Below are 24,145 nucleotides of genomic sequence, written 5' to 3'. Positions count from 1 at the left end.
AGCAAAACAGACCCCATGGACAGTCTATCACCCAAAGCATTATCCAAAAATACAATTTCAAAAAACATGGAGGATTTTCCAATCCTCATCACACAGCTTCCCTCCACCCACCTCACCCAAATCCTTGATACCCCAATCCAGCTTGTAATTTCACAAGTCCCTTAGGTTTTGCTCAATTTTGGCATGAAAATTATCATATATAAATTAGCTTCACCTTCTAGCTCATTGCACTTTTTTCCATGAAAGACTTCAGTGCTAAATAAGTTACCCACCTAGGTTTAATCTAAAGTAAATGCCAGCAGAGTTCAAATGTCCTGTTCATTCATGGTTTAGAGCCTTTTCTATTGATGGTGTTGATCTATAATATATCCCGCTCATGTCAGTCAGACATAATTTCCTTTATTATTTATAAGCCCATCATAAGTCTTTGTAAATTACCAACTGACCTTAAAACTTGCTCCACCCTCCAGCAGGAAGGATATGCTCACCAACAACTCTGTCCACTTAACATCACCTATCACCTAGGCATTTATATACTTGTGACACAGGAAAATATGCTGACACAAATGTTTAGGGTCACTAAGCAGGCCATAACATACAGCAAAGTCAGTGTAAACAGGCAAGATGCAATCCAAATAATTCAGGCATGCTGAAATCCTGTTTAAAACTATTGGACTCACAATCTAGTACTTTCTATTTATGTTTACTCAAATGTTCTGCGGTACTCAGTAGGACCACCTTTCTTCTAAGCAACCATGCACAGGATTACACTCCCAAGTATGCAGCCCCAATGCAATTCAAGCATACCCAAATGTTTTTTGCCTGTGCCCACTGAAAACAGAGGCCAGGCTTTCACTATAACCTGCATGTTAGACCCTCTCTCCACCCACTTACAATGATTCATACATCATAAATTTGGCACAATATTTTTTTCTCACTCTTCAACCTGCTTTGTTCATTCTGATATGGTTATGACTTGGTCCTACATTCATTATTTCCAATTTCTTTATGCTGTAGCATTTGACCTATTTACTTGCCAACACAGCTAATTCACTCTACTTGAATTTATTTTCTTTATTCGTTTGTGATTGCTGTTGCATTATGCGTCATGATTTCCTAAAATCAATTTATTAAGCCTGAATGAGAGGTTCTTTGAAATTCAGGTACACTGCAGACATTGTTTCACTACTATCCTATCTGTTCTGTGATGCACAGTAAGAAACCTTTTAGGTAGCAAACTCTGCCAAGTTCAATTCTTCATTTAAATGTAGATATGATAATGACTTATAACTATGAATTTAAAAAGAGTTAATAAGCACATGGCTCATTCATGACTTTTCCAGTACTTTTGACTCAGATGGATTTAGATGTGTATGCTACTTGTCTTCTCCAACTAGAACAGGCTAACTTGGCATCAATAATCATAATCACAACATCAGTAATATGGCACACAGTTTAAATCAGGCTAATGTGTCTGGAATGGTAAATATACAGATATGATGGAAATAAATGAAGACATCCAAAAAATCAAAACAAAATTTATGTTAGTCAGAGAGCAGCCTCCAGAGATCCAAGAGGTGTGAAAATTCCACTGTTTCTCCCTTACAAGTCTTTATGAAGGGTGTGAATGGTATTTGGACAATTTTGGTAGCAAGCAATTAAAGGAAAACTTTGAGTGTGGGTGCGTGAGTGCACACACACACACACACCTGCGTGCACATGTCTTCAAGTCATCTGGCAACTTATGGTGACCCCATGAATTTCATAGGGTTTCCTTAGGCAAAGAGTACTCAGAGGTGGATTTGCCAGTTTCTTCCTGATATTCATTGGCAGTCTCCCATCTAAGTACTAACCAGAGCCGACCATGCTTAGCTTCCAAGATTATATAGGTTCTGGTGTCACTAACTTTGTAGTAACAAGATATTTAGGCCCCCACAATTAAACCTACTTAAATAAAACTGTTTTTGCAGTACATGAAATTCACTATAGCCTAAAGGCAGTTGTTACTCCTGATTAGAATAGACCCACTAAATCAGTGAAACATATAAATGCTGACTTACCAAATTCTCACTGATTCAGTGGGCTTCCTCTACTGGGACTAAGAATTGCAACTAAAGCAGAGTTTCTGAATTGTCTCAGTCATTCTGAGATCTCAAAGGAACCTACATCACAGTGTTTGGGCCAGTAGCCAGACCTGCACAGCTCAATAATGTATCTGATTGCTGCTGAATGATGTTCTCTTCTTTAAGACCTCTCTGTCTTTCTCCTGCTGCCTCCAGGTGGCATTTCACTCTATGCAACTATCCAAGTGTGGAAACCAAGGGAAAGAGACAGGGTTTCTAATATGCCTAATGCCTAAGATGTTCTGCTTTAAAATGTGCGCACGCACAACACATATACCATGCAGGACTACTAGGCAAAGTGTTTCACTATATTATTGTGTAACAGCTGAATCTAAATATATTTTTGTTATGTTGTTGTTACCTGCCCTCAAGTCAATCTCAACCCATGGAGACCCTGTGGATGAGACATCTCCAAGACCCCCTGTCCTCCACTGCTCTGCTTAGGCCCTGTAAACTCATATCTGTGATCTCATTAATAGAGTCCATGAAGTCATCTTCAACAGATTTCCTGGCTGCAGTCCCCATTTCTATCAACGTTTGATTCCAGGTATGAGAACTCTTTTACTACTTCTATTTTTTCATTGTCTAGGTTGAATTTGCCAAGATTCTCCATTGTCATTATTTTTGTTTTCTTTATGTTCCAGCAGTAGGCCTGCCTTTGCACTTTCTTCCTTGATCTTTGTGAAAATCAGACCTCCAGAAATGAAAGAGGAAGAAATTCCATAACCAAGCTTTAAAAGTGGAGACAATTTCTTACTCAGTACTCCAACGTGGACAGGGTGCTGACTAAGGATGTAGATTGTTGCTTATTTCATTCTCTCATGAAAGACCAACAAAATTCAAAGGTTTTCTCTTAATTAGGTGGGATTTATTTTTTAAAAAATGTTGAGACTTTTTCTACAGAAAATAAGACCAAAATATATTATAAATTCAACATTGCTTGTGAGCAAAATACAATGATTTTGGGGGTACCAACTTAGTTTACGTACTTTACTCATCAAAGATAGTCTTATGCTCATTGACAATTTTTTTTTTACAGGAATCTCAAAAAGTTGAGACAACTCTTATTGTCAAGGATTAGAAAAAATAGCAATAGTCTTTATATCTCTAGTAAAGACAGTGCTGTGAGACTCGGCATGAAGAAGTGTTGGACATTAGGACTGATCAGATTTGATTCCCCGCTTTGCCATGGAAATCCACTTGGTGACCTTAGTTGAGTCATACACTTTCGGCCTCAGGAAACCCTGTTCACCTTAGGCTCTCCATAAATTGGAAATTACATGAAGGCACACAACAACAACAACAACAACGACAGTGCTGATATTTTGCTGTGACTGCTTATTGCAATTACTGCTTTCTTGTGAATAACCTCCTAAATTTTAGTGCACACACGGACAACCTGTGGCCCTTGAGTAATACTCATCTCTTGGCAGCTCCCCATTCAGTCTATGGAGCCACAAGGTTTCCTTCCTACTTTTTTCAGTTGGGGGAGGCAGAGAACAGACTGCTGGGATGAGGGTGAGAGTAAAGCCTTTCTCTCCTCCCACAGATACTTGTCTAGCAGCGAGGATGCCACAATCTGTATCAGGATTGCTAGGAAGGGAGGCAAAAACTTTTCCTTATACCCAGTGATTCTGATGGACATTGTTGACTATCAGTGACATCTGCCTTGAATCACTCCAAAGATCTCTCACTCTCCTCCTAGAGATCTGACATCAGATTGCTTTTCATCCCTCATGCCTTGCCATGCCATCCTCATTTTACTGGGAAAGAGAATATTTAAAAATCACAATTCGTCCCCACTAAGAGGTCTATGTATATGTTGGGAAAACGGATTTGTTTCTATAAGTCCTTTTATTGGGGCAACCTCTGATCCACCATCTGGCACTGCATGTGGGCCATAAGCCCAAAATAATGTTGTTATTGTTGTTGTTGTTAACAATAACAACCATTGCCACCCATGTTGCCCATGTTGAGGCCTACAAAAGAGGCAACAAAAATTTACATCATACAAAAGTCTAAACAAAAAGTCTTCACCTGCCCACAGAATAAGTAAGGAGTTCACTAGTCTAACATTTCTAGCAACGGAATTTTAGAGCCTGAGAACAGCCACTGAGAAAGCCCTGTCCCATATTCCCACCAGAATAGAGCAGTGGGACAGAGAGAGGGGCTTACATGGAAGACCTCAAAACATGGGCAGATGCAGATGGGACAGTATGACCCTTCAGATCAAATAGACTCATATTTACAACTATGTCTCTACTTTTCACTATTAACCTCTCCTTCGTATTTTTCATTTTTTACTTTTCCCATCAAACCTTGACAAAGATCCTTTTAGGGACTAAACTGTTTTGAGCTGCTTCTGCACAGGGATTTCTGGGCGAGTACCAGTTTCGTATCTGTTATTTCTTTATCAACAGCAGGCAACTGTAACTGTTTCTCTATGTACAGCTAATATAAACATGTCTGGTTTGCAGCAGAGGCAAGTCTATTAATTCAGAAAAATTTTATTAACCAAGGAAACCAAAGCCTGCTTGAACTCCCCAATCCTTCAAATAGTCCCCACTAATTACTACTCTCTGTCCTTAAAGTGGTTTCTTGCAAGCGATGGGCATCTCTGTATTCCCCTGACAACAGAGGCTTGCTGGCTGGCTGGCTATCTCTGGCTTTTACAGACAATATTCAAACTGTAATCTGAATTATTTCAAGCAATGATGTCTTTTAAGATACTGAGGAGTGTGTTTTAGGGGATAGGGTTTTGGTTGATCCCCGAGTTAAGAATCTGTGTCACCAGAGGGAGGGTAACACCATCCATCACAGATTGAATCGCTATTCACTGATCTATCTTTTGCCTGACCTGGAGCACCTCTTCTTGTCTGGTTTAAATTTCGGTTTGTCCACTCTCCTACAGCCTGATGGATGACAGGTACCACTTCACAACTGAAACAGCTTCCTTGTATTGAGATTTAAAAAGAGTAATAGAATGCATGGCATCAGAACCTAAAATTCTGGACAACTTCTCCCAATATGTCATGTATATGTTCAATAGCATAATCTAATAGCATAGGCAAAAAGAGCTGAGTCCAAGAGAACCCATAGGCCTGTGATGGCGAACCTATGCCACGCGTGCCATGGGTGGCACGCAATGCCATTTCACCGGGCACGGGGCAAGGGAGAAGATGGAACGGGCGTGTGCCTGTTCCGCCTCCTCCCTGCCATTTTCAGGCCTCCCGCTGTCTCTCTGAGACAGTGGGAAGCCAGAAAATGGCGCCTGGGAGGAGGAGACAGGTGCGCGCGTCTGTCTCCTCCTTCTCTCCTGGCTTCTCTTCGCTCCGCGCGAAAGGGCTCCATGGAGCCCTTTTGTGGGGAGCAAAGGGCCGAGGAGAAGGTGGCTGGGACGCGTGCCCAGCCTCCTCCTCCTCCCTTTCCCTTCGCTCTGCGTGAAAGGGCTCCATGGAGCCCTTTCCCGGGGAGTGAAGGGCCGAGGAGAAGGTGGCTGGGATGTGCACCCAGCCGCCTCCTCCCCCCTTTCCCTTCGCTCCCCATGAAAGGGCTCCATGGAGCCCTTGCCCGGGGAGTGAAGGGCCGAGGAGAAGGCGGCTGGGATGCGCACCCAGCCGCCTCCTCCCCCCTTTCCCTTTGCTTCTCGTGAAAGGGCTCCATGGAGCCCTTTCCCGGGGAGCGAAGGGCTGAGGAGAAGGCAGCTAGGACCCTCAGGGGGACCCTCAGGGGCCGGCAAAAGCCAGAGGACGGCCCGCTGTCCTCCACGGCCCTTTCGCCGGCCTCTGTCGGCCCCAGAAGGTACCCTCAGGGGCCGGCAAAAGCCGGAGGACAGTCCGCCTTCCTCCACCGCCGTTTTGCCGGTCTCTGACGGCCCCAGAAAGGACCCTCAGGGGCCGGCAAATGCCGGGGCAGGAGCCAGAGGCTCCTCCCTCTGAAAAGGGGGTGGAAGTCCCGCTCCCAGCACATGAACTGGAAAAGGTTCGCCATCACTGCCATAGGCCAACCACCTACTGATCAAACATTCGTTTCCTAGCCCCACCTTCTGGGTTTGTATCTCCTGGCATGAACTGAGCCATTGTGAAACAGTGACCTGAAGTCATAGCCCATAAAACCAGCCCAGAAGAATACAATGGTTCATGGTATCAAAAGCTGCTAAGAAGTTCAGCAGAACCAACAGGGACACACACTCCTGACCATTTTGTGACTCTGTCCAGGTCTGAAATCAGATTGGAATGGATAGAGAAAATTCCAGGTTTACTGACAATGTCATTTTATTGGCCCTCTCACTTGTTTCACTACCCCAGATCCTTTTCCTTAAAAAACTAGGGGGCTGGCTTGGCACCTCTCCATGAGGGCACACTCAGGAATCATTGTATCCAGCGCTCATCTATTTCCCCCTTACAATGGCCAACAAGAGCCTTAATAGACTTGCCTCCCAAGGCAACTGGGAAATTCCCAATAGTCATCAAGAAGCCACTTGATCTGGGGCAGATCCTCTCAATTGTTTCCCGAGCTATGCAGAGATCTAAAATCCACGTAATAGTGACTGGTCCATGACAATGGCCGTATAGATAGTTCCTCCACTCCCAAATCTCCATCACCTCAGCCAATACAGAAAATGAGGTCCAGCAGCCAGAGTAGGGCCAGATAACACTTGTGGCAGACCATGTGCGTCCTCAGCATGGATGCTAAAGGGACTCAGCATTAAAAGCTGAGGAAAATCTAACACCAACCCTTGGACCATCCTAAGCTAGTTCAGGGGACAGAATCTTGAGCAGCAAGGCGGATGACAGATCGAACAGAATCTCTAGTCAGTCCTGGCCACCAACATTTAGATACACACACTTAAACCCAACACAGTGTGGGGTAGGGAATATTGTCAGTGGGGATGGAATTCTGACAGACCACTGCCGTTCTATTTCTTTGCCTCCTCTGTGCTGGTACACAGAGACCTCTGGTGCACAAAGCTGAGAGAGATTACTCCCCTGGTCTCCTCCAACCAGGTATCTGTGATCAGGTTGGCAAGCCTTAATGGCAGTTAATTTACCATTCACCAAGCCAGACATTCATCTTTGCAAGTGACCAGATCAACCCCAACACAAGTGTGCTGTCCTTTATCCATCAGTACACTAGGAACCTTAACACACTAGGCTCTTCTCCTGCTAAAATAGCATTGTTTTAAAAGTGCTATGCAATTCAGATTGCTTTCTTCCCCATTGCATTTTCATAATCTTTCTGGCATTGCAGCCTTTGTTCATGCTAATACCTTATAACATGCAGCATATGGCTCTGCTCACCCATTACGACCCTTTTCTTAGTTTAGCATACACAGATACACAGAGATCCCTCTCTCAAAATATAGATTAAAGGCAGTCTTATGTTTTAAAAGACCTTTTTTTCGGGGGGGGGGGGGGGGAATGGAACCTCCTGATTCAGGATAGATTTGATTAATTGCTAACGGATGAAAGCTATTAGCCACACTAACATTTAATCTGCCAGTGATTCATCTGCCAGTGATTTATCAAGTCTGCTCTGTCAGGAAAATGAATAATAATAATAATAATAATAATAATAATAATAATAAATAAATAAATGATGTTTTAAATGTAAGGCCTTTTCTGCTTACACATAGAATCACAGAATCTTAGAATCATAGAGCTGGAAGAGACCACAAGGGTCATCCAGTCCAACCCCCTGCCATGCAGGAAATCACAATCAAAGCACCCCGACAGATGGCCATCCAGCGTCTGTTTAAAGACCTCCAAGGAGGGAGACTCCACCACTCTCCGAGGGAGTGTGACACAGTTAAGGGTATATGTGTGTATATATAAATGCATGTGTGTGGGGGGGGGGGGGGGGAGGAGAGACAGACAGACAGAATGAGAGAAAGGGAGACTTGAGAACTGGGCTACTGCACTGGAAAAGGAGGCAGGGGGACAGTGAGCAAAGTTTTCCCTTCTTAGCTCCCACCCCTTCTCTTTTTCATTATTCACTGGTAAGCAAAGGGCATCTAAGCCACCTCCAGGGCACACCCCCTGACCACACTGAGTACCCAAAATTAGCAGAAAAGCACAATGAAACTTTCACACACAGAAACAAGAAAGGAGGTCATTAACAGATTTTTTGTGCGTGTTAATAAAAAGAAATGATTTCCAAATGATCTCCCATGTGAGAACAAGAAAAAAGCAATGGCGTTGTGTGATAAGGCTGAGGCAATAGCAGGACTAACGTGTTGCTATGACGCTATAACACCCTGGTGTGATAAGGCTCTAAGTGGGGAGGATGAGTGGGGAAAAGAGAAAAAAGAGTCTTACACAGGGAGAGTAGCAGAGAGAGATGGAAAGAGAGAGAGAGAAGACGGTAGCTGAGAGAGAGATAAATGTCGCAGGATTTTCTACTTTTGAATCTTGTCCAATTTATGTGTCTGTGGTTGAAACTCTTTCCTTTTCTGTTTGTCAATGGTTACATGCTACAGGAGTTTCAAAAAATGAAAAGAAAGGAAGGAAGAGAGAGAGGGAGGGAGAAGAAAGTCATCTATTGTACCAGAATGTTTTCTGTTAGTGCAGATCCTATGGACTATCCACCTCAAACATGAGACTTTCAAGGATAAGATAGCTTCATGAAGTAGGCTGCAACTCCCTCCCCCTCATTTATTACATAGTAGATTGTTTAAGTTATGTAGAATACAAGGTATGCTATATCACTATACAAAGCTGGCAGGACAAACTCGAATGTGGTTGAAAAATTCCCAGTGTTATTAGGAACTGACATCTAATGTATGTCTCTGACCTTCTCTCTTGTTACAGTAATAAATAATTTATTACTTTGCTGTGCTGCCAAAGCATTCAGGGAAGGCCAAATTATGGCTGTGTCAATGCCTCCTTCCTGCTTAGTTATTAATGGCAAGAGAGGCATAGACAGAGAACACTGGACACACTGAAACAGCTCTTTTTCATGCTTTCTTAACTAGACTCCATGAGATACCCATGCACTGTTTATTTTCCAATACTGCTGTCTATGGAAAGAAATAGAATGCATGGCTTGTTTTTAACATTATTGTATGACGCTCTTAATTCATTTATCAAGAAGATTCACTCAGCAGTCAGGAATCTGTAACAGAAATACAAATCAAGTGAAGCAATAGAATACCACATATTTAAGAATTTGAAGGGATGTCCTATTTAAATATTTGAAGGATTGTCATACTGAGGATGAAGCCAGCTTGTTTTCTGCTGCTACAGATAATCGGACACGGAACAATGGATGCAAGCTACAAAAAGAGATTTCACCTAAACATTAGGAGGAAAGTTCTGACAGTAAGGGCTGTTCGACAGAGGAACTCTCCCTCGGAGAGTGGTGGACTCTCCTTCTTTGGAGGTCTTTAAACAGAAGCTGGACGGCCATCGGTCAGGGGTGCTTTGGTTGTGAGATCTTGCATGGCAGGGGGTTTGGACTGGATGGCCCTTGTGGTCTCTTCTAACTCTATGATTCTATATGAACAGAAATGAATGAGAAATAAAGACAGTCAGCTTTCAAGTAGTGTATATTGAGCAGACCTTTACTGTCAACTTTCTTTTGGTCCTTCCAGTGCTCCTTACACCAGCATGAGAGGACCAACATTCAGTGCAGCTAATGTACTACATGCTAGAATATCCATTTTGGGGGGTTAGGGAGCTTTTTTGGATTTCATAGCAATTATATACTGCAGTATAGAAAGTATGTTTTCAGCTGAGTAAGACTTTTATTGCCCTGGCTAAGCTGTTCAGACTGTGATTGTCAGATCATCACTGGTATCTACTGTGACAAAGGGCATTTTAGTACCTTTAGTACTGTTTAGTACCTTTACTGTTAGTACCTTTACTATTTTGGGTGCCATGCTAATTCTGCATTCTTTTTGGAAACTAGGTAATCCCACTGAGCTACTCTTGTGCCTACTGATTATATGAAGACTTATTGGTTATGCAAGGACAGGAAATGAACGGTATTTACCAGGTCAAGACTAGGAAGATGTCAACTCAAATAAAGTTGTAAACAATGTTTTTTAAAAAAATGTTTTAGGAATGCCCCCAAGCTGCTCAGTTAATTTTATAAAAGTTGTATAGGGCATGAAATCAGGTTAACATTTCTCATGCCCCAAATATAAACACAAGCCTACCACCGAGTTGGCCCATTCGCAACAAATTTGTTGCTTTTGCACAGCACAACTGGCCTACTCCATGCGAGATTAGCTAAATCACATGAGACTGTATTCAGCCAACTCATAAACTACATATTTTAATTTTTTAAAATGTTTTTAGATTAAGACAATAATGCCTATTTACAGTATCCTACACCAGGGGGAGGAAAACATACAGCTCTACATATGTTGTTGGACTCTAACTCCCATGAAGTCCAGCCAGGATTATCCATGCTCAGAAATGACAGGAGGTGATATGCTACACATATGGAATACAGACTGCTTTATAGCCATAGTTCTCTAACCCTGGTCTCCCTAGTGTTTTGAACTTCAACTCCCAGAAGGTCCAGTCAGCTTTGGCAATGGTCAAGAATTCTGTAGGATGAAATCCAAAACCTCAGAAACACTATTCTTACTAAGGGTGGTAAGATCTGGCCTGCTCCAAACATCCCATCTCCAAAATGTGCTAAAAAAAATTAAAATGACCAGAAGTGAAAGATGATGTAACATTTGGAGAAAACAAGATACACTGAGAGATGCACTCTGCTTTAAAGGAAGACCTAGGTCCAAAACACACTACAGAAATAATCCAGTTTGAGACCACTTTAACTTCCCTGGCTCAATGCTAGAGAATTCTGGGAACTGTAGTTTTGTGAAACATTTAGCCTTCCCTGTCAGAAAGCTCTGGTGCTACAATAAACTACAGTTCCCAGAATTCCCTAGCATTGGGTCGGGGCAGTTAAAGCAATCTCAAACTGGATTATTTCTGCAGTGTGTTTTGGATCCATGTTTCTCAAACAATGTTCTCTTTTGTTTTCATTTCAAAACAGCATTTCAACACCAGGGCTCTCAAAAACAGGAAGGAAAACCACATCCAGGCACACTTTATATGTTTCCCACAATTAAAACGAATCACTGCTAAGAACATTCTTCAATCACCGTTAACTTCAAAACAGGAAACTTCTCAAAAATGAATTGAAATTTAGTTCAACAGGAGAGTCAGTCGCTCCAAAACGCTTATAAGTTATCTAAAACCAAAATTATAGAGGCTCAGGTAGAAAGTATATATAACACTTTGGGAATGCTACCACCAAGCCGAAGAGTATGCTAGCATGGTTAACCAAGTCAAGAAAGACCTAAAAGGTGGCAAGATTTCCTTGACCAAAGAAGAGAACAAATAGAAACACAAACTCTAGAAAAAGAACAGCAAGTTGACAATAAAGGAAACAAGAAGAGGAATATGAGTTCATTTCTAAAAACACAAATACTAGAGATCGAAAAGTTAGTCAAAACTGCCACATATATACTAAAAGTCTTTTAAATCATATGTTAACAACATATATGTTGAAAATAGGATGTTTGTTTTAATTCTACTAATTGTAACCCTCCATTTAAATCAAGGGTGTTCCCACTCCAGGTGTTACCCCATGCAGTGCAGGCTGCTGGAAGGGTGGCAGTGGCAGCAAAAAGGGTGCACTTGTCCCTCCTCCTTCATGATGGCCTCCTCCTGAGGAAACTGCTGCCAACACAGCGACTCTCCCCTTCTCACCCCACAATGGGAGAAGATCCTGACTGGGTGTCACCCCTCTTCGAGGTATCACCCAGTGCAGTCTATACCCCTGCACCTCCTTGGTGACACCACTGATTTAAGTTGATCTTACATTACTGTACTCCCTGTGCATATGTCCTATAGACTGTCTCTACCTTTTGCCTCTTTCTCACACCCCCTTAGATTCTGTCACTTCAGTTTATCACACTAGCAAGATTCTGCAGGAAAATGGGAGTTAAACTAGATTTAAACCAAAGAAAACCCAGAAATGCTCAAAGTTTATCACATGACATCGCAGTTAATGGGAAATAACACGAAGTTAATCTGAACGCAAAGCAGAGAAAACCAGCAGCTTTTTACTTTCAGAACAATCCGAAAGTAAAAAAAAAACCTGGCATTTTTCTCTGCTTTGCATTCAGATTAACTTCACGTTATTTCACTTGGGCAGTCCCTAGTGTGATAAACTAACCAAATTTACAAGTTTGGTTTAAATTTGAATGTACTTTAAATTGCGTTTAACTCCCATTTTCCCGCAGGATCTCCCCTAGTGCAATAAAGCTCACTACCTCTTTAATTAATAAACCGCTTTTCTCCTAATAAGGGACTTGAAGTGGTCTTTCATGCTTCTCCACATGCTTTCTGGCAGACCACTCTTTCTTTGTGTTAACATCTTCTCTGTACCCTCTACACTCTTCTGTGTGTCTTCATTTTGTGTGCTTCCTCCTCTGCTTTATCATTCTTCTGTCATCTTTCTGTCCACTCCTTCCTTCCGTCTCTAAAGCTTCCTTTTCCACATGTGCCTCTGAATTACAAGCAGTGGCCCATGGGCCTCTTCCTCCTCTCATTCCTCCTGCTTTTTCTTGTTTGTTGTGCTTACTGCTCACCCACCACAACTTCCATTCAGCACAGAATGTAAAGCTCAGACATGGAGGGCAGCTATGAGAAGGAGGAAAAATAAAACAAAACACAGGCAACAAAATTACATTCACACATATAATTTTCCTGAAAGTGCCATTAAACTCACACTAACTAATTTTTTTCTGGAGAAAATGCACTCTACATTAGTTACTTCAAAAATTTCACTGAATGTAATTAATATCAATGCAGGGATTCTGATCTCTGATTAAGGCTAACAATTAAAATCATTTAAAGGCATCAGAAGAAACAGGCCAGAGAGACGGTTGAATCTTTAGATGACAAGAGAGTGAAAGGTGTTTTACTGCTTTCAACCAATGTGCTTTGAAACAGTACAAGAATAAAAGACATACAAATTCCTGAAAGTTCTATTTCAGAATAAAGAATATCCTTGGAAAACTTTAAAATAATGAATAAATAGTCAAATATATCAATGGACTGTCTAATTAAGACATGACCCTCGCAGTTTCTTGAGAAGTCTGAAATAGTTTTTGCTCACATTCTTGAGACTATATCACCATAAAGTGAAACTGTTTGGGCTACACAACCCTACATGATTCCAGAAACACTCCAGATACAAATTTGCTATCCCAGATGATGTTCCCCTTTGATAACAGTAGTTAAGATTGTTTGCAAGTGCATAGTTTTGAAAGCGCATATGAGCTTGGGGGAAATAACAGTAATTAGGCAATAGGTTCTAATACAGTGATTTTATTCACTGTACTATCTGGGAAAACCAAAATTTAAAATAATCTGCCTATAAAATATTAAATCTTGATCAAAAACCCACTCTTAGAGTTCAATACCATTTGGGGAAGGATCTGAAAATCTGCTAAAATGGAATAAGCACAGGAACTGATGAAATTTAGTGTATAATATTCTGACACACAAAAATGAAATTTTGTTAGGTAACCAGCCAGAATGCCTTCCATTTCCCCCAAAATCATTTGGCTCCATATGTCAGACTTGAATGAAAGGAGACCAACATCTTTGTAAATCAAATCTGATGGAGTACCAGTAGGCAGAACCAAATAATATTTTCATTTTTTTTACAAGAGATTTACAAAGTTTCCAATTTTATGAAGTACAGGATGTCCCATTCAGACATTTTTCTTCCGTAACTAATTTAAGCTACAACTTTGCTTCAGCATAGGACAGATTGATAAGAGATTAACCTATAATGAAGGGAATTTTAAGAACTATAGCCATACCTTTAGAAATTGTAGTGATGTTATTTTTACATGAGCAGAAAAGATCTCATTAAAATATACACACAGGTATTTGAAGGCCTGGCTTTGACTAATTGGGTGATTATTGGGCAGAGAAAATTGTGAGGGTTCTGTGTTTTTTTTAAAAAAATCACATAGAAACTCATTTCAAAAACTGTACTAGGGTAATACCTTTTTGCAAGCCAATTAAAAGGTCACTAAATACCACACATACATTCAAGTTCTCAGGAATTCTACATCAGGGAACCAAAACAGATAGGTATGGAGGAGGGGAGAAAGTGTGTACAGTCTTAAGATTAAAAAATAGGGGGCAGCTACAAACCTTCACAATGGACTATAAGAATTGGGATGGTCTATGGTAGGTATGAAACTCCTAAGGGCTATTGGGAATAAGAAACCAAAACAAATCTTTTCCAGCTACAGTCCTTCAGCAAGGAAATGTTGGCAACAAACAAGGCAGAAGTGGCAACATCTTTTCTTTTGTTGGACACTTTTTCCACACTGAGCTAGACACAAAGGGAGAAGTGCAAGTGAACTTGCAATGGCCAGGTAAGCCACTGATATATTTCAAGCATCAAATCTCATGAGACAAGAAACTGCTTCTTGTAAGAAGGAATTTTGGGGAAGCCTATATAAGTAGCACTCCTTTGCGGCTCAGCCTTTTCTGATTCCCTATTTATGAAATTATAAAATCCAAATGTTACCCCAAACCATCTCTATTCTTAGATGAAATGCAAGGCACTTTCATAGTAGAAAACAAAAGTCAGAGAAACTAAACAGGAGAGAATAAGGTCTAGGGCTTATTAACTTTGTTCAACCTACCCTAACACCAGAAATGAACTCCTGTGTGAGCATGGACACAGCCTGACATTTCCAGATTGCAATTAGTGAAGATGCTGCCAACTTCTTTTTCCAGTGATGATTGTAGGAGCTGAACAACAACCTCAATGATCATTGGAGTAATATGGTGCTGCTAACTGGGCCATACTATAGGCAGTGATTTCAACTGGGTGTTTAGAACTGGTTTTGGAGCAGAGAATGCCTTGGTTACTGTCTGAGATTGTTTTTCTGGGTGGCAGATAAAGGAAACACATTTGCCTGGGCTTTTTGGTGGCTTTCGATCAAATGTCTGGTGGTGAGTCTGATGACAATGGGAATTGAAGGTACTAGTTCTGCTCTGAATTTGTATCATTAATTCCAGAAGATGGTGCTCAGGGAATGTCACTGTCTTTGTTGCTGTTTGCCAGGGCTGTCTCCCTTGCTTTTTATCATTAGTATGAGTCCACTGGGAGAGGCTGTCTAGAGCAATCATTTATATGTGGTTGCTACACTGATTTATCTCACTAAGGTTGCATCCGCACTTCAGAAATAATCACTTGACGCCACTTTTAACTGTCATGGCTCAATGGTATGGAATCCTGGGATTTACATTTTGTTCTGGCACCAGAGCTCCCTGGCAGAGAATGCTAAATGTCTCAGAAAACTACAATTCCCCGAATTCCATACTATTCAGCCATGGCAGTTAAAACAGTGTCAACCTGGATTGTTTCTGCAGTGCGGATGCAACCTTTGACAGGAAGTGGCTATCCTGAACTTTGAATTGGTAATGGGCTGAATGAGGACCAATAATACATTAAGACCTTGTCCAGACAAGATGGAAGTGCTCTATGTTGATAGCTCATTTGCCAGGTTAAGTGGTGCTTAACCTGCTCTAACAGGGATTGCATTAGTCTGAAAAGAATATGGGGGTTCTCATAGACCCAGCCCTGTCACTTGAGGTCCAATTAGTCTCAGTGCATAGATTGCCATTTATTAAATTCAGCATTCCAGCTATGACATTACCTGGATAGAGACAGCCTGAATACAGTTATCCAAGGATTGGTAGTTACACCCATAGATTACTGTAATGCATTATATGTTGGGCTGTCTTTGTAGACAGTCCAGAACGTTCATTGCACAATAGAACAGCAAGGGTGCTCACTGTACTGCCTACCTCACTGCTGCATCAACTGCATCGGTTACCCATCATTTTTTGGACTCAATCCAAGTGGTGGTGCTAACCTTCAAATCCTAAAATGGCTTATATTTGAAGATGTGCCTTCTGCCATATGTTTTTGCCATGTTATTAACTGCACTTGGGAGGGTCTTCTTTGAGTGCCACTACCCACAATGGTGCAGATGATGGCTACAAAAAAGAGCCTTCTTAGTAACAGACCAGAGAGTGAAACATACTCCCTAGTGAAATCCACTGGGTATCCTCATGCACCTTTAGATATAGTCACAAGTGAGGCTAAGACTACCATCTTCCAGCAGGCATTTAGTCCTTAATTCATTTATTTTTTATTATTTCAATTTGACTGCTGGCCCTTTATTGCTTTTTATTGTTATTTTATTGTTTAGTATTTTTATAAACCATGCAGAGGGAAATAAAATAAGTAAAATAAAATTTACAAACAACATAAGTTTAAAGAATGCTGGCATTCTTTAAATGTATTGTTTTTTGTTTTGTTTTTTAATTTCAGCCTAGCAGAACTCTCCCATCTTTAGGGGAATCCTCTGATACATGGTGCAAATGTAAAGCTGATCTTATTAGGTTTTGCACAATTCTGTTTTAATCACCCTGTACTTGTAAAGTCGAAACTTCTGCAATCAAGGTTGAGACTTCCGAGGGGGGGGGGGGGGGGACAGAAGGCAGGAGAGAGAATATTTTAAGCACTTAAAATTTTTGAAATGAAGCTTTTTGAAATGCCCACTTGAACATTCAAAATGATTTTAGAGCAAACAGCAATTATGCATTGGAGAAAAATACAAAAAAACCAAAAATAATCCCTGCCTTTATATTTATGCTTAGTGATTATTAAGAGGAAGAATATCCTTGAGTTGTAGTAGCTAACAAAATTAAAATTTTGACATAGAATATAACACTTGTTAAAAAGGGGGGAATTCCACCCAATAAAATATTTAAAGTATAGATTAAAAGTACCAGTCTCGAAAGTGATAAGGATCCAAGTGCAAACAAATATGGAACACCATTCAGCATTTTTAGTCATCACATCTCAAAAGAATATTGTGGAGCTGGGAAAAGTGGACAAAAAGTTTAATGAAAATGGTCAGTGGGGAAAACTCCTATCCTTGGAAGCAAGGACATGACTTCTGGCGAGTTTTAGTTTAGAGGGAAAATAGGTGATTAGGGTAGAATGCTAAAAATTTATAAAGCTTTACTCCTGGCAGGAAAAACTCTGTTTTCTTATAATTGTAACACTTGCGGATATTCAGTGAAACTGGTCAGCAGGAAAATCAGGAAAGACAAATTGAAATGTTTCTTCAACACAGCACATGTCTAATTTCATGGAATTTACTTCCACAAGACATGCTGATGGACTTTAGCTTACACTTTCACTTACTTCCTATGGGGAAGCTCTTTAAATTTCTGATCAAGTGCTAGTCAAGTACAAAAACAGGACAGTCCCTTTAAAACATATACATCTGATCTTTCATTAGTCCACTGCCTGCATCATTCTAGCTAACACACAAGCATGATCATTATACAAAAAATTATCATCTGTGAGTTTCTTTTATTTCTTTAGTGATATTCTTAGATCCGTGATGGCGAACCCGTGGCACGTGTGCCACGGGTGGCACGCGGCGCAGTTTTGCCAGGCCCGGGGGGTGAGGGAGAAGGCGGAACAGGCGCGTGCCCGTTCCGCCTCCTCCCTACCATTTTCGGGCCTCCCACTGTCTCTCTGAGACAGCGGGAAGCCAGAAAATGGCGTCTGGGAGGAGGAGACAGAGGCGCGTGTGCGTCTGTCTCCTCCTCCCAGCCCTCTTCCCTCCCGGCTTGCCTTGGCTTGCCGGGAAAGGGCTCCACAGAGCCCTTTCACGGCTAGTGAAGGCTGAGAAGGAGGCAGCTGGGACGCGTGCCCAGCCTCCTCCTCCTCCTCCTGGCTTGGGAGGAAGCCTCGGCCTGCTCCCAGGCCGGGAAAGAGTGCGGGGGCTGCCTGGCATCGCGGCAATTGCCACGGTGCCAAGGGGCCTCCTTCTCCTCCCGGATTGCCTTGGCTCGCCGGGAAAGGGCTCCGCGAAGGAAGGGCGAGGGCCCTTTTGCCGGCCTCTGATGGCTCCCTCTGAAAAGGGGGTGGAAGCCCCGCCCCTGGAGGACAGAAGCCCCACCCCTGGAGGGCAGAAGCCCCGCCCCAGCACCCACCCCCCATCCTGGGGGTAGAATCCCCGCCCCCGGCATGCGACCTCAAAAAGGTTCGCCATCACTGTCTTAGATTGTTGTACTGTATGTGTTCTTTTTTAATGTTCATAGTATTAACTTTCATTTCAAAATAAAATAAAATTCCATGGAAAAGGGGAAATATGAGACAAATCCATAGAAAAGAAATCTAATCTGTAGATATTAGTCATAATATGAAGCAGAGGCAGTGTGCCAACTGTTAAGAAATAACAATAGGAGGAAGCTATTGTGTTATGTCCCACTTGCTGGGACACTGCCTAGCCACTCAGGGCGACACTAGATAGATATTTGGTCTGATCCAGCAAGACTTGTTTCATCTTCAATCTGGAGAGTAATACTGCAATGCTGACTCAAAAGATGTGCTGGCTGTAGGGGATCCAGAATAGTCAGAGGCTTCTTCCACCTGCTAACTGCTCTTACATTTCTGTCACATAATCTGGGAGATCAGTCAGAAGACGGACCTGCTGGCACAGTTTTGACATCTTAGACAAACTTCCTGAGAAAGTGAAAAAGGGACAGATCCAACTCACCTCTCCAGCCCAGGGACACAGCCATTATGTCAGCACAAAGTTAGACCATGGCCAAGATAGTTCTAAATAACTTCTAGCATCCGGTTGAGAGAGGCTTGGATTCAGCTGGCGTACTGCTGACTTAGCTGGCCCTTCATCTTGATGAGTTAAGACTGCAGTCTAACAGTGTGCTGAATGAAGGGAACTTGTTCCCACATAAGCCTAAACCTCCATTGATACAGGTAGGGAAAAAACTCTGAGCATGACTGATCATAGAATGCAAATTGCTGTTAGTATCATGTGCCCCAACCTGAACACCCCCAAGGCATATTTACTAGCCACTACCACTGTGAGAACACTTTATTCTGTTTCCCTTGTTTTATGTGTATCAAACTACAGTTTTTAAAACCTGCTAGAGTTTGTAATCCACCTGTCCTGAACGGGGTCACGCTCCCTGTGAAGGACTCCCTGCGCAGTCTGGGGGTGCTTCTTGACTCGTCCCTTCGCCTGACTGCTCAGGTGAATGCGACGGTCAAGAGCACCTGTCATCAGCTTCGGCTTATTCGCCAGCTGCGCCCATACCTGGCCCAGAGGGACCTTGAAACCGTGGTACACGCCCTGGTAACCTCGAGACTGGATTTCTGCAATGTACTCTACATGGGGCAACCCTTATACCAAACCCGGAAGCTTCAAATGGTGCAGAACATGGCAGCCAGGCTGGTCACTGGTACGTCCAGGGCCAGCCATATAACACCGGTATTAAAAGATCTCCACTGGCTGCCCATTCGCTTCCGGGCGCAATATAAGGTGTTGGTAATGACCTATAAAGCCCTAAATGGCTTGGGCCCAGGTTACCTGAAGGACCGCCTCTCCCCATACATTCCGCCCCGCACTCTCAGAACATCTGGGCAGCAATTACTTAGGGTTCCCGGGGCGAGATTTGTCTCCACTACCAGGAGGACATTCTCCATCGCCGCCCCGGCCCTTTGGAACACGCTGCCCATAGAGCTCCGCTCAGCTACCTCCCTGGCCCAATTCAGACGGGACTTGAAGACCTACCTGTTCGGGATCGCATTCCCTGAATAATGTCCTATAGGCCCCCCCCCGCCGCACTGGCAACGGGATTGGCTAACCGGGGGCCTTTTATTTTTATTTTTATGTTCTATGTAATTGCTGCATGTTTTTAATGTTTATTGTTTGTATTTTAATTGCTGTGAACCGCCCTGATCTGATGGAAGGGCGGTATACAAATAAAAATTTTATTTATTATTTATTTATTAGAGGAGCAGGCTTGGTGTCAAATATTGTCCACCTAGGACATGTGCTGATAGCCTGTGCCCTCCAGAGGGTCATGACATTCTCCCACTACCTTGAGAACAGTGAATACTAGCCCAGCATCAGGAAAAGTTGGGTTAGGCAATAAAGCAAATCAAGAAAAAAAACTGTTCCCTCTGCTGCGGACTTCTTGAAGATTCAAATGGGCAGTCTTGCCACCATCTGTTCAGCCACCTGCCTTCTCTGTCTAGTCCTTGAGCATCATTACTATTTCTTTCACAGTTTGGCAGCCACCAGCATGGGGCTACCAAGATCCCCACCAAACCTGACACTAGCCCTGAGAGACGACTTCTAATGCAGGATGGTAGGAGAGGGCATTGATTTACTTTAATGTTTTGGCCCCAAAAGACTGCATAGTTATGAAATATCAGAACAAGTAACTTTTTATTATCAAAAGAGCCCACTATGCAGAGTGGCTTCAAATGCTTCAAGTTCTTTCCCACTGTGTCTAGCATTGCAAATTTCTCTGATTTATGACTCTTACTTGACTAAGCTATCTGCTGTACTGTTGCGCAATGCTGTATTGTGTAGCTCAAGAAAATGGGTCTTCTGAGGTGTGCAAACAAACCTTTGAAGGGAGCAGACTGGACTGCGCTTGATCTACATGTTGCAATATTAATTTAAATCAGTCAGCTGTCTCTTTACTGTAAAGATAAGTGCATTCCTGCATGGCTTATTCTGCCATAACATATTAACAACACAAACATTACAAGTGAATAGTCATTTTGTACGAGCAAAAGTAAAGCTACACTTTCTGCCTGTTCTAAGTAGATTCCACCCTATCCCGGTGTAAATGCTGATAAACTTTCCCACTTTTTATATATTTAACAGCTGCACTGCTGTTTTAAATGTGGGTAGTGCTCTACAGCATTCTATCAAGCTTCCATATTAGGCAAGTTCTGTTTATATTAAGCAAAATAGTTATGGACAATCTGTGAAAGTAGATTTATGTGCTGGAACATAATTTCAATATATTCTCCTTTCAGTTTCAAAAATTCTGCATTTGAAGAAAGAGGGTTTTTGAGGACAGAAAATGTTGCCATACAAGCATGCTTAACAACCAGCCAACCAAACAAAAGAAGTCAGCTTGGGTTGTTAGGAAACAATATAAAATGGTGGTGTTTTATAGGCTGTGCCTGATTTGAAAATTAGAATAAAAGGCTACAATAAGCATCCAGTATTAGTGACCTATTTTGCATTTCCATATTTCATATTAAAATAAATTAAAATTGGGTCACTAGAAAACATGATTATGCTATGGTTACTCTACAGGCCCTTTCATGTCCTATTAATACGACCGATTGCCCATAAATCTGCCAGAATAAAAATTGGCAGTGTAGTACTCCTAGCTATAAGATCTATTCTGTATTGTATTAAATATTTCAACTTATTTTTTTATCCTAGCCCATTTTTACATTAAATTCATATTGTTCAGCTTTATTAAAAATTAAATAAACAATCTTACATTTTCCTGATATTATTAATGTATGTGATATTTATAAAAATATATTTTTACAAAATTTCCAGGTCTAAACATTTCTACCATCCCACCAGCACTTAAGTATACATAAATGTGTACATCATGATTGTATGAAATGGATTAGGTTTTTCATCATATGTATCATTTTCCTGGGAGTTCTAGAATCAGCCTGATTCTTCCTGATCCTGAGGGGATTATGAAATACCTGGAGCACAAGCCATCTTGAATGTCTTCATATGATAAAGGCTAAATGATGCCTTAGAACATCTGTTCCTGGAGCTCCTCCAGCGGAGATTTCTTTCTATAATAGAAAAGCTTTGTGAAACAGTCTTTGGGAACCGTCTATCTGATGTGCTCTCCTCTCTGAAGGAGGAGAAATAGTTAGTTTGGCCTTGCAATTCAAATGGGACATGAAAGCTTATAATCACCATGGAGAAAGGCAATTCCTGAACAGGCCTTTCCCGCAATGACTCTTTTTGCCTTGTTGTATAGGATTGGTTTAAGTCACTTCAAGAGATGGGGGGGTGTTTACTCATCTTTGGTGGGTGGAGAGGTTTAGGAAATGTCAGAGAAACTGGAAAAATCAATCATTTTTTGTTGACTGGGATGAATAACAAGGGAATAACAGCTTTTTTGAAGACAAGGTATATATATTCTTTCAGAGATTCAATATACTTAACGTTGTACTAAAGAGGGCTTCTTTAACTCTTGAACACAATTTTAGGGATCCTTCTTCCATATGATTATTTACTGCTATGTGCTTCTAAGGTCTGTCTCTAAAAGTCTTTGGTTCTCGTTCATTGGTATTTTGAGATTTGTAAGAGTGCTGCTTTAGTATGCTTTGTACATTTAATCAAAGACTAGGAGTGGAATTTTTGTAAGTGCCTTACTGCCTTTGAAATATATGTCCTATTTAATTTTCTCTAGATCTGTGCCCCCCCAAAAATCTATAAAACCTTACAAAAATTCACATCTACAGAAGCTGAATTTCTATCTACTTGGAAACTTTCTCTGTCTCTGTCTTCCCTGAAAATTTCTTCTCAAAAATCTGGGGGAAGGGTCTGCTTAGAATACCCTTAGACAGAGGATGAAAAACTGCAGTAAGACCAGAAATAAGCCAGGCTTCAATAAGCAGACAGATAGGCATGGCTGCACTTTTCTACAAGCCTTATATATATATTTATGTGGTTGAGCATCCCCATTTTATGGAAAATTCTAAGCAAAACAGGTCCAAGTCTATAATATTGTCCTATATGTATCACTGCAGACTGTTTGGGGTTTAGAAAAAAATGGCAAACGATTTTCTCAAAACTTCATCTAAAGCATTCAGCTTAATTGGGCTCAAGATACCTATATATGCCCGTATATCAACAGGAAGAAAAGATTTCTTAGTACTGGTTCACAGTATAAACCATGGTTTACAGTAGCCTTTCCAAATCTTGTACCTTCAAATGTGTTGGTCTACAACTCCCCCTGGCTATGCAGTTGATAGAATTGTAGTCAAATATCTGTGGAAGGCACCAGGCTGGGAAGGCTGCTTTAGGGCAATGGTTCCCAAATGTACATCCTGACATGTTGCTGGATTTCAACTTCCAGAAGCCCTGACCAGCATGGCCAGTTGTCAAGAACTCTCAGAATTGTAATCCAGCAACCTAAATGCAAGAATCATTGGTTTAGAAACTGGGAACACATATCCACTTGACCTTAACCATGGCTAATACTAAAGAAAATGCACTGGTTAGTTCTGGACACAGATTTCAAATCCTGGTTAAGAGGAAAGCATGCCTAAAGTCATCATATTAAAGCCAATGACAACCAACGCCTTAGGCACACTTAACACCAATCAATGTTTTAGGAGTATGCCCATGCAATCCCAAAGCTTGCTTTCAGTCTCTTAGCCATGGTTAGAGATCTGGAGGATTATACTTGTACTAGCACTTAAGATTTGAATTTAGCAAACAATTAAAAAAATCAGATATGTTATTGCATTTCTCTCTTTTTCTTTCTTTAAACCACTCTTATATAAAGCTAATGAAGCCTTCACATTCTTTGAGTAAAAGAAAAGGAAGTCCATTCCTGTTGGCACTGTACTCAACAGCTAGGTTGTCTAGCTATATCAGTAAGGGTTAACAAACCCACCGTGATTAAAATATTTTTTCTATAATACTAAATATACCTCTGTTGTTAATACCTTTCTCCTATCTTTTAAAGCATTATTTTTGTCTAAATCCAGGAGCCTAAATGTTATTGCTTATTATTAGCTAATGCAGGCACTACTCTGTCATTATATACTCTACTACTTTTTTCTAATAGAAACCAGCTGTGCACAAAAGAGTTACCCATAAAGCAGTAACAGTTCCTGGTTATTGTATAAAGGTTTATATAAACTCTAGATTAGTTCATTCTTATATCATTATTGATATCATAGCTACATTTCTTGCTTTCTAGCATTCCAATTTTTTGCATGTTTATGCAGAAGTAAACTTCACTTTAGTGGGCATTATTCGCTGCTAAATGTGCAGAGTCTAAAATTATAAAGTGTGCTACATTCAATAAATTTCTAATTTGTATAGTTTGTTTTTGTTA

At 41.3% G+C, this 24,145-nt stretch overlaps 1 protein-coding gene across 8 annotated transcripts in view; it reads right to left on the bottom strand.

Annotated features, from left to right (window-relative positions):
* Nucleotides 1-24,145, bottom strand: part of MYT1L (myelin transcription factor 1 like) — a 444,499-nt gene that overhangs the window by 99,806 nt on the left and 320,548 nt on the right. For all 8 annotated transcript variants that reach the window (XM_089531035.1, XM_089531033.1, XM_089531034.1 and 5 more), the window contains one exon: nt 21,765-21,860. In XM_089531035.1, the coding sequence (XP_089387161.1) occupies nt 21,765-21,860 (96 nt within the window). The remainder of the gene's footprint in view (nt 1-21,764; nt 21,861-24,145) is intronic.

This window comes from Sceloporus occidentalis, unplaced genomic scaffold (assembly GCF_023333645.1).
Source record: "Sceloporus occidentalis isolate IW3139 unplaced genomic scaffold, rSceOcc1.0.p SCAF_6, whole genome shotgun sequence".
Taxonomy (NCBI): Eukaryota; Metazoa; Chordata; class Lepidosauria; order Squamata; family Phrynosomatidae; genus Sceloporus; species Sceloporus occidentalis.
Note: the sequence above shows the minus strand (reverse complement) of the source record. Positions and strands in the feature narration are given on the sequence as shown.